Source organism: Meleagris gallopavo, chromosome 11 (assembly GCF_905368555.1).
Source record: "Meleagris gallopavo chromosome 11, MGAL_WU_HG_1.1, whole genome shotgun sequence".
Lineage (NCBI taxonomy): Eukaryota > Metazoa > Chordata > Aves > Galliformes > Phasianidae > Meleagris > Meleagris gallopavo.
In genome coordinates, this window is record NC_139414.1 from 10,211,953 (window position 1) to 10,224,029 (window position 12,077).

At 35.5% G+C, this 12,077-nt stretch overlaps 1 protein-coding gene across 5 annotated transcripts in view; it reads right to left on the reverse strand.

Moving 5' to 3' along the window:
- The window catches only part of SLC9A9 (solute carrier family 9 member A9), a 175,981-nt gene that overhangs the window by 96,755 nt on the left and 67,149 nt on the right, over positions 1 to 12,077 (reverse strand). For all 5 annotated transcript variants that reach the window (XM_085232522.1, XM_085232523.1, XM_085232525.1 and 2 more), the window contains exons 7-9: positions 10,910 to 11,048; positions 9,998 to 10,103; positions 1,864 to 1,952 (exon numbers count right to left, since the gene is read on the reverse strand). In XM_085232522.1, the coding sequence (XP_085088648.1) occupies positions 1,864 to 1,952; positions 9,998 to 10,103; positions 10,910 to 11,048 (334 nt within the window). The remainder of the gene's footprint in view (positions 1 to 1,863; positions 1,953 to 9,997; positions 10,104 to 10,909; positions 11,049 to 12,077) is intronic.

The window sequence follows — 12,077 nt, forward strand, 5'->3', positions numbered from 1 at the left end:
GAACCTGTCATATTGTAAAAAATGATACAGAGTGCCCTGGAATTATTATATAAATGAACTAAAAAGTCATCTTTTTTTGGCCAGTAAATAGCAATAAAAATGATTTAATTTGAGAGCAAGGCCATCGGTCTTAGCAACGATATCCATTTATAATGCAATGAAGTCATACATAATTATGATGATAAAGTGTGTAGTTTAGTAAATTTTCTTCAACATAATATTTGGGGGAAGGAAAGAAAAGGGGAGTACAGTTCTCACTGAAACAGCTATGTGTGAAAGGGTAATCTATGGATTAGAAAACAAATTAAAAGAATTCAGAGGAGTTTTTGAACTATTCTCAGAGAGGCTGAGGATTTGGAGCTTATGCTGGAAGAAAAAAGCAGAATAGGAATGCATAAAACCTATAGCTCCACAGTGAAATATGGAGTTCTATTTCTGTGTGTTCAAGCATAGATTCAGCCTGTTTTCGCTATTCTGTTTGGAACTGCTGAATGACTGGAAATAAAAGCATGAAAACAAACAAAGCCAGTATGCATTTAAACTAAATGTTGGTTATTTCTGTAGTTGAAAAGATTTGTATGTAATTAAAATTTCAATGGCCAATCTCTCTCTGGCTATGGATCACTAAATCATGCAGATGAATTCCTGGAACAGCCTTGTATTCAAAGTTTAACAATTATATGCAAGACTAATAATACTATATGGAATTCATTATTACTGCAAAATAAAAGCAGTTCTATAGTAGATATAAATGCTATTCTTATAATACATTCACCAGAGAAAGGTCCCCTTCTCTGCTAGAATATTTTCTCAAAGCATCCACCTCTCAGCCTCCCCTGGTATGAAGAAATGCAATTGATAAGGCCTATCCTGTTCACTAGCTAACATTTCATTCTGGAAGTACTGACAACAAACTTTTTCTGATTTAAAATCTGTAACAGTCTGATAGTTGAAGTAATATTGTGGCCAGTATTTTTTTTCTATCAAACTGTTATTGATAGAAAATTGGATTTTTGATTAAATTGATTTTGAGATGTGCAAGAAGAGGTAAAAGTTTCTGTATTCTGTTTCTAATGCTTAAAACAGGAATTGCTGAAAAAGTTACTGGATTGCTTAATGGAAATTGTAGCATTGGACCATATATTTTCATTTTGTTCCAGGAGATGGATTTTCTATAGCCTGAGGTACTTGGGACATACAAATCAACATTGAAAGTGAAGCAAACAACATTCAAATGACTTGTCACAGGAACTAGGGAGCAACAATGTAGTCTGACATTAATCCTTCTGCTGGAGAGTATTTTCAACGTTGCAATGGTACTGAGAACAGCCCCATGCTTTTCAGCAATTGTGCTACTTGTTCAAACTAAAACAGGTCATGTAGGTTCTCATCTTTGAACTTGAAATAATAAAATGGAAATTATTTTTTCTATTTTCTAATTACAGCAGATTTTTAAAGTAGAAATTAAGTGATGTCGTCACTAAAGACAGTGGGCTGGATTGCGGTTTTTAGTCCTCTTACAAAAATCCACATGGACCTAACCTTCCAGAATGCTTTTCTTTTATTTAGTGGAGCTCTTGGATTTTCTTAACCTTGTGGCCTTTTTCTATGGAAATTGGTCTGAACTATTATCTCCCTACCCTTTATCTCCTTGAGTGACATTTCAGATATCTTGGGAAGAACAGATTATTACATTTTTGTCTGGCCAGAGAACTGCTACTTTTTCCCCCCAAAAATCTCATCTTTCCCCTATTGAAGAAATAGACCTTTTCAGTTGCACTAACAGAATTCCATCCAGCTATATTTCAGATTCTGTCTATTCCTTGTACATGTTGAAGACACAGTGTTATTTCCATATCCTACCTGTTTAGTTCTCATTTTGGAATCTGATGAGAGATTGTTGTAGGTATAATGGGCTTGGGTGACTCCACAGAAAAGAACTGCAACAATACCTGAAATGCAAAGAGAAGATGGTTAGCAGCTTCCATTTCCTTTCTAAGATTTTTCAAAAGGCTGCATAAAAGAGGTTACTAGATTGCTGAAAAGATTTTTGTAATTAAAAAAAAAAAGAACTATAAGATATGCTTTATAAAAGTATATTTCAAAGTAGATACTTTTTTTTTTTTTGCTAAAAATCATAGAGATCTTGAATCTTCAACACGGCTATCACACATTTGTACCATTGCTGCTGCTGTGAATTTGCCAGCAAACCTGATAACTTCCTTGGATGGTATCTAATCATAATCTCACCATTAGGTAAGATAAACATAATTACAATGGGAAGGACTTCAGACTAGATGAAAACTTTGGTAGCGAAGGAATTGATGGAGATTTTTGAATACTTTCTTCCCAGTGCTGAGCTTGCTCCTAACTCACTAGAACCATTGAGTTGCATCACTGTAATGCAGTATTTTAATTAGAGTAGCTGATAGGACTGTAACCTCAATTTTTTCCAGCTCTGGAAACAGAAAAAGCAGAAAGAACCCACACAGAAAATAGAAATTCAGAAATAAATGCCTACCAGTGACCATATGTAAATATCCACAGAAGAAAAAAAACTATATGTATCTTAAACCTGGGGCATGTCTACTTGGTAATTGCTTGCACCACAGCTCAGGGGATGGTTTGTGCTCATTCCAATCACCATGTCCATGAAAACCTCCACCCGCATTTCTTGAAGCACATAAAGCATGCAAGTTCTATGTGGTTTCTTGGCACACACCTTCACAACATCCACTGGTTCTGTACAGAGCTAGCTTGCAGGATGATCATAGCAGTCCTGTGATCTTCAGGACTCTGATACAGGCAGTTTTCTGCCATCCATTCTACAGTGTTTTAGATCTTTTGCTTTTCAGCTCTTCTACTTGTTGCCTCCCATCTAAGATCTACAGCTTGTCTGAATTGGCATTAAAATTCTTCCTTGTGGACCATTCTGTGAATTGTTAGGTAATTTTTAGCTCATAGATGCTGATGTACTGAAATGGCAGTGGTGAATTCTGGAAAACTCACTGAAGCAACAAAGGAAACAAAAGTATACCAGCCCAGGGTCGTACAACGTAACTACACAGTGACTTTCTAGAATTTCACAGTGTTAAATTAGCATGAAATGAATCATATTAACAAGTTCTACTGGAAACAAACAATATGAACTAAAATTGTGCCATCAATCTTGGTCTTGATCTGGACAAGACTTCCTTCATCTACTTCAGCATTGTGGCTCCTGAAATGACAAAGGCTGGCAAGAAGAGACTTAGAGGACAGAATCTACAGCGCTGTGGACTTTAGTACAGCAAAACAGATGTAAAACAATCTGTTATTTCAAAAGGATTAAAAGAAGTAGGCAAAGCTTAATGTAGTTACCCAATAGTTTCTTAAAGGGTTTATTCAAACCTTTAAGTTTGACCCTAGCCTTATAGATTTAGAGACTCTGTGGTAGGTGAAATATCCTCTTTCTCTAAATCAAGGTAGCGGTAAGAAAACAAGAAAAAGGATAATGCTGTCTATTTCACTTGAGGGAGTACACATGTGGGGTAAGAGCACATCAACACATACCAGTTAGTCATCATTATTTTATCATATTTTTCTCAAGTTCCTGACTCTTTGGATTGCTAACTGTGGAAGTGTTGTCCAACAAAACCCAACTGTGTTTTAGTTGCAAGCCTCTCTTCTTGCAGGTAAGAAGAGAGGCCAGACATTAAAATGCACTTGATGAAAGAAAAAGTATGGAGGAACAAAACTGTAACGTGTATTTAGCACCAGGGAAGAAAATGAGAAAGCAAATCTTTCTTCTTTCTTCCCCATGATGCAGCATGAACGTTTTCTTTGCATCTGGGTTTTCTTTGTATCATAAACTTGCCTGTATTTTTTCTACATTACACAGTCTCTGTAGCTAAGAGAAATTATACTGAGCTTTAGCTGCTCTTTGCTCAAGTTCTTTGTTCTTACTGAGGTATAATTGATCGCTTAATTAAGACTAATTTTTTTTTTTTCTACTAAGTGCACTATTGTGCAGATGTAATCTGGGAAGTTTGTAAGTTCTCAAGGTGCTCTCATATGCAATAGATACTCAAACAATGAAGATTCACTTAAAAAATCATACCTAGTCAGTAATGTTCCTAAGTACTGCTAGCTTGGGGCTCGGTAACCGGAAAAGAGATACAAGTTTGTGGTTCACTTTCTTCTATTCAAATCATCATTCTGCCAAGTCTAGCATTTTAAAAGTTCACTATTAAATTCAGTGATGATTGTACAGTGTTTTTTGACTGCTAAGAAACTGTTAATTATTGGCAGCAAGAGAACTAAGAGAGTGACCTAAAGAACAAAATGCCCTAAATCTGATTTTACAATAGTCATAAATTATCCAAACCGTGTAATTATGCAAGCATAGAAACCAGAAAACCAGGAACGCAGTGGAATATTTCAGTTGCTACAGTTGGAAATAAGTATTAGCCTGCCATGCCATTCACAATGAATGCTTCATTAAAAAGCTTGTAAAAAATTCCATTTTCTTAAAAATGATAACTTAAGGGTAATGATCAATTACATGCTAGCATAACTATAAAGAATAAAGGAGCACAGTACCTCAAGAGGTGAACAGGGGTCTTATTAGATGGAATAAAATAAATGAAATTTGGATTTCTTTGTAAGACTATAGAAGCTGATTTCTGAAGTTAGTTGGATTTCAAAATAGAATATGGAACATAAATTGATTTGTCAAATTTTTTGCAGGCTTTTTTTTTTTTTCAGAGAAATAGAGGAGAACAAATGTGATAATGCTGAAATTGTAAACAGGAAGAATTTATTGGATGTAACGAGGCAGATAAAGTGAGGTGGTCCCCTCTACCAGCCAGTGCTGTAATTTCAGGGGTTTGGAGTCTGGCTCAATTTCAGTGTTGTTACAGTACATCATTTGTTAAGTGGTAGAGTCAGTGATTACAGACAATTTTAGTACTACGCTTGCAGTGCAGGTTAACCTGAGCAGAAGTTTAGAGATGAAATGGGAAATGAGCTGTTGAGTGTATTACGGCTTCTTGTCTCTCTATAGATAAAGTTACTGACAATTTTCACTTGATATAAAAAACGAGAAACCTCACAGTACAGTTGATAGACACCAGTCAAATTTCAACTGCAGCTTAAACTCTTTGAAGAAGCTTGATTAAGCATAAAAACATACCATTGTGCTTGATTTTTTGCTCCTTATCTAACAGAGAAACTGCTTATTAGCGGTTAATGTAATTTGAGATCTTATGTTAGTTTTGCTGAATACTTGTAGTAAAATTCCTGTTAAGACAAAAGCTGGTAATATTCAGAGATAATATAGGAAGGCCAAATGTTAATGTGTGTAAAAATAAATGCTAATCTTAAAATAATTTCTGTTGTGAGCAAAAGAGAATAAATGTCCATTATGTAATATTTTACAAGTAGACAAAGGAAATATACCCTCATTTTTTGACAATTGGTGCTATAATGGAGAATAAAATCCCATATTTTGTCAGAGAGGTGCTGCATGTCTGGAGTGTTTTTAATGCAAGTCCAGAAGTGACTGGACAAAACTTAAACATTATTCACTAACTTTAGAGAAAAAAAAAAAAACACCTGCCATTGTGTCTGTAGCTGTCAGGTCCTTTAATGGTAGAAGTAAGGATTTAGAAAACAAACAAATAAAACCCAATACCCTACCTTCTGGGGAAACAAAGGAGGGAATGACTAGATAAAATGTAGGATTTTTGGAAAGATCTGCAGGTAAATTGACAGGTTTTCATCACAACTTTGAAGCATTCCAGTGCTTCAGGGTTGCCTCTATAATGATTCCCAACATGCACATACCAAAGTACAAGTTAGAGGAACCAATCCTGCATCAAAGGCAGAGAAATGTCGGAAAAGACAATAGTGAGAACCGGATATTGGGGAACTTATGTAAATCAAACGATGTGGAGTTATATTTATGTCAGAAAATCTCCACGCAGCCCAGAGGGCATATTCCAGTGCAGTCTGAGTCTGTGAGTGACAGGAAATGAGCTTAAGAAAGATGAAGTCTCTTTCCTTTTCACCTAGAAGCCACGCTACTCCTTCTCCCTGGTTACTAGGAGAGTCTATCTACTTACCTGTGTGACACGACATATTATTTATGAATGAATAATAATATGAATAGTAAGGAAAGAAAACCCCAAATCTGAAAATTTAAAGCCCCAAATAACCTGCTTTTTTGGAATAATGTCTAAAGATGTCTAACTGAAGACAATTAGGTACTGAACTGCACTGTGTTCATACTACTCAGAATTGCAGAGGGAAGGATATATGATGATCTCTTCTGACAAGGATGAAAGGTGAAGAACTGGTCCCAACAGTTCAATAAAGCAACGAAGTAAAGGATGGATCTAAGGCAAATTACAGCAAACAGATGGGAGCAGTGAACAGCCAAAGGGATTAATGCACTTAATCAGCATTAATAAAGGAACTGGGAATTGGTGCATTTGTTCTTGCTATACCCTAAATACAAAGGTAGCCCAAAACCGCCCAGTGGACCAACTCATTTGGGGTCTCTTTTTGGACTAGATACATCTGTCATAAATAAACTGCTTACTTATTTTTGGAGGAAAACTTTTCTCACTAGGTAGACTATATTCCCGTGTTAGCCCTTGAATTAGAAGGTAGGTGTCAGATATGTCACTGAACACTCAGACAAGAATTGCAGGGGGTGAGGGAGCAGCAATAATTTATTAATTATTTATTAGTAATTTATTATACAAACTACTTCCTTTATAAAAATCAGAAAACATTTTGGGCTGGGCTAGATGATCTCCAAAATTTTTTCCTTTGAGACCTATGGTCTGAGATTCATAGCATAGGTCTTTGTTTGGCATGTAAAATAAAAAGCAGAAAAGGTTTTAAGAAATCCTTCTTTCTTTACCTACACGACTCATTCGGTATCTCTCACACATGTTCAGGAGACACTAGGAAAGTAGAGCAATTGATTCTGATGCTTTTACACTGCTAAATTCTATGTGACTTTGAAGTATGCGTTAAATGAATACATACATAAATTTGAACGCATTTCTGAAGATATATATCTCAGTTTATTTGAGTATCTACTTAGTTAAAACTGCTGTAGATGCAGAGGGCCTAACTGAGGTGGACATTATATACCCACATGTATCATGGAATCTTTCATAGACTATTGAATTCTTGATCAGTTAAAAATTTTGTTAATGAGATGGAGAATAAGCAATTAATCACAGAATCATGCAGAATCACAGAATGGCCTGGGTTGAAAAGGACTACAATGATCATCTAGTTTCAACTCCCCTATGTGCAGGGTTGCCAGCCTCTAGACCAGGTTGCCCAGAGCCACATCCAGCCTTGCATTTAATGCCTCCAGGGATGGGACATAATAAAAGCTAGATGTGTTTTCTTCATTTATTTTGACAAGTATTTAGTTTGAATTATTTATGCTTACTTTTTTGTAGCCTACATGTAATTGCTCTCTAATGGAGGTTAGAAAGCAGATATATTAACACTGTTCTTGCTGTAGTATTCCCCTATTATGACTTAGCAGTCATGAGTGATACACTTCAGGGCAAATCAGAAAATGCGTAAATTGCTGCGATTCTACTGCTTAAGAATCAATTTACCATACAAATTAGCTATAAGATTAATTGACAACATAGCTATAAGATTAATAACCATTCCATTAATTTATAGTTTGTAGTTATCTGTACAATAGTAATTGTGTAGCCATTTGAGATTCACATTTTGTTTTGCTAATTTGATTGCATCAAAAAGTAGGACCAGAGTCATATATTGTTTGTTATACATCATGGGATATTTTGAGGTATAGGGTAATTTTTTAATAATGTTAACCTATACTACTATTCATTCTCATTTAATTAAAAAAAACAAAAATAATCCACAAGCTTAATGCTCTGCTTTACCTACCCTACACCTACACAAAACACAGCATAGCCTTTTACTTATAAGTTATGACATACCTCAGTATTAGACTTCAAAAGACGCTTGGTGATTGAAGAGATGGTGTGGAAAGCATTATAAGAATAAAATTATTTTTAGATTACATTACTTAATAGCTACAGGGAAATACTGATGTCTAGTGGAAATCCTTTGAAGTTCATTCAGAAAAAAACTGAGTAGAAGAAACAGTATCCAGGGAAAATGAAGAATATAGGTGCAAGTGATGTACAATGGATTAAGTTAATATTTGAATCAAGTTTGTTGAACTCAAAGACTTCTACCTTAACAGAGTCTGATAACAGCCTTTCACAGAAACTGAGACAAAACCTGACTGATAGACCTTTGCCTTCTCAAAACAGTGTTGTAATATATGTATGTTTAAAATTCCTTGCCAAGGCTAGTGTAAGAATTTCCTATTCAGTAATTAAGCTTTTTGTTTTAAGTATTTTATATATTGTAAAGTAAAAGAGAAATAAAACACTCTTCACATTGACTACTAGGAGAGTCTTCACTCTCATCACGCTTGCAACATGCAAAAGACAAATGACAATTTTTTTCTTTTTTCTGGAGGTGCAGTTGTGCATAGGAACAACAAATGTAACCTTTGATGGAGCACCTAAGGCTATAAAAAGTAAAACTATTTTCCTTACAAATCCACTTTTTGGATTTAATGTATAACTTAGTATGCATTTTCTCCTTGATGAAACACAGCATACTTCTCTGCTAGGGCTGTATTTTAAAGTGTCTTTCCTTGTAAGTCAGTGGTTTAGGAAATCATTATCTCCGGTTGAAGGCAAGTGATTATTGTCCTTCTCTGGCAATTTTTTAGTGATCATATCACATTTTAAAGAGTCATTAAGCATGAAGAAACAAAATGGGCTTTTAATCTAGGTGATATCTGATTTTTCCCATAGGATAGAATATACTATTTTCATTCAGTTCTTGCGCCCTTCACTGTATCCATTGGCCTGAATATTTTGGCAGGAATTAGGGCACGGGATTTTATATTTAATAAGATAAAGATATCGGCAGATACAGGTGTAATACTAATTTGAAAGTAATTTGTGTGGCTAAGATTTAAGAGGTAGCATGCTGGTTCCACAGAACTCAATGAAAATATAACTCTTAACTTCAGAAAGACTTTGAACAGTTTTGCAAACAAAACAGCATGGGCTGCATTAACACTTCATTAAGAAGTTTTCTTCCCCTGGCTTTCTATGACATTAATTAGAGCATTTGATTTTAAAGGTGACAGCATCAGGGCGGTTAAAATGATCAAGCTATTATGAAGTTTGTTCTTTCAAATCATACTGTACAATAGTTTGTTATCTAGATAAACTATGTGCATTTAGAACTTTTGCCTTAATTTGTGTGGACTCTTTATGTTGCTAAAAGCAGTCCCTGGGTACGTCCTTGACTATGATTGCAGTATTAGAAAAAAAAGCAATCAGGTCTGTCTTTTCACCTTTCACTGGGATGCAACAGTAACTTACTCCTTTTGTAAAAGGCATTTACATAGGCACACCAAACAATATGAATTATTTTTTAGAAAAATCCAGAAGTGGCTGCACCCCACTGGCAATGTTGAGGGTAGCCCTGTCTACCACTTGGTCATTGATAGTGGGGAAACCAGGAGCAGGTACAGGACATCCACTGCATGAAGAGGAGCACATCACCCCCTAAGGGTGTATGTCACACAGCACTGTATATTTTGTTCCTCATGTTTACTGTTGTCTTTGGCCCTATAGCGAGTGGTAAATAGTGGGTTAATAATGGGACTAATAGAATGATGGGAAATTGTAGATAGACAGGAAAGAAGACTGAGGACTTCAGCCTGATTTAGTAAGTCTTGTGGAACTGTTCAGTGTCCATACAGATTTCTTCTTGGGGATGAAACAACCTCTAGTACAGCAACTGGCTTTTGGAAGCTTTGTATAAGATGATGTCATGCCCAAAATAAACATGCCATTTTCCCATGTTAGGAGGTATACTGTGAAACTGCTTTTATTCGATAAAATGCAACACTTACCTGTGAGACCAGCAGCTTCTGCTGATAAGAAGGCACTCCAAGATAGGAGGAAAAACAGACCTGTCTCCAACATGGGGAACTCACACAGCTTTGTAAATTTTGTCAAGTGCTGAAACACTTACTAAGGAAAAGTAAAAAGCAACTATTTTTTAAGCTAAAATTGTCCCCATGTGGGGAGTGGGGTGGGAAGATGAAAGAAGAAAACTCACTATACTCATCTATACAAAGTGAATTCAGGAAAAACTACAGTGCTTCTAAATTACTTAATTCAACAAGTCTTCTGTTTGAAGTATTTCTGTAGTTTTTGAACTAGTGCCTAATTGGTTGCATTTTGCTTTATTTTCCTAGAAATAGGGGAAATAAACTAATTTTGTCCAGTTCTGCATTGACTGGCATTTGTTTAACATTTATATTGAGGCAAGAAAGATGAAAGCAGGTGTTATTCCTACTTTATAGTGTTTTACATGAATAATTGTAAAATAAAACAAAAAGTGCTGGGCAATATATGTGCCTTTTATTTCTTTTTTAGGTAGACTTAATTTGTCTTGTTTTGTAGTTGGGAGTTTGCCTTACATTTTTCTATGATTGCTCCTAGTGTGTAATTTGTAAATAAATCAATGTAGTTATAAATTCATAATTTAATCTCCGAATACTTCAAAACCTCAGCATCTCATTATTTACAAACAATAAAGACCACGGTCATGCCTAATGTTAAAGAGATTTGCATAACATTTGGAGATTGACTTAAGTTCTTTGTGGATTCTGACAAATTAAGTGACTTGTCAATTTATAATTTGACTGTTTATGAAGTCTTGAGTCAACAGTGGAAAGGTTCAATCTGAAAGTAAAGACAGTCAGTCTTAGATATCACACATACGGGTTTTCTCTCTGAAAATGAACCATAAAGGATATTAAAGCTGTGACAACTGCATAAGAGGATCCCATAGCAAACGATCCAGCAAAGATCCCCAGAAAATTTCCCACTGACTGAAAGAAAGCAGCAGCATCAAATGCATTAGGATTCTCCTTGGGACTGTAAATGGATATAGAGCTGAAAAGAGAACAAAGGGATTGGGGAGAGGGAGAGAAAATACAATCATGAATATAATCACACTCGTGTGATACTGGAATTGATAACTGGAAATGGATGTTTTTAGGGACACAAAATACAAAACTAGGCTTCTCTGGACTGACAGCAGATGGGAAAGCATAGTAGATAGAGACTGGGGTGGGAAACAGTTTATTTTCAAGATATCGCAATGAAAATCAACAGTCTGCTGCCAGTCAGTACATTTTTATACCAGTAGTGCCATAAAGAATATTGTTTCCAGACCAACTAAGCATTAATAGGTGGTAGGTGTATGAGAAATCTGCAGGGAAGATAGATAACTGAATTATTTATTGACCATATGTCTTCAGAGCAGTTATATATTCACAGATATTCCCGATAAAAACTGCAGCTTTATGGCTGAGGCTCAAATGGGTGATACAAATCACAGTAGGTACCAAATATCTGCAGCAGTGATCTTGTCATAAACTACCTAGTAGTTCCCTTCTTGGTGTAATCCTTCATAAATAGAACTGAAAGGATAGCAGGAGCTAAACAACAGGAAACCTTGTGGACAGGATGAACGTTGTCCCACAGAAAGAAATTAGTGAAGTTGTTAAAGGTCATCTCCCATATCCTGCTTTTGAGTGCATCTCCCAAGAGTATATCTGAATGTGAGATGCTGTTACCAGAGGGGAGACTTAAACATTTTTAAGAGTTTCAAGTTTAGTATTTGTCACTAGTCAGTCGCTGCCCATAACATTAAGAATACGAAGTTCACATGCCTTTTTTTGCTTCTGAAAACATTGAATTTAACAGATTCACTAAGACCCCCAAACACTAATTAAGCTATGTTTCAGATCTTTCTGGTTCATTGTTTTCAGTGCAGTAGGTCTTTCATATATACTGTCAAAGAAATTCTGGCACTGGATTCCAGAAAGTAGCCTGGGTTGCTGGAAAATGACTGGTATTTTAAGCATTAAAAAATTAGAATTCTTAAAATACGTTGAATATTTTAAGCTCTTGCATATT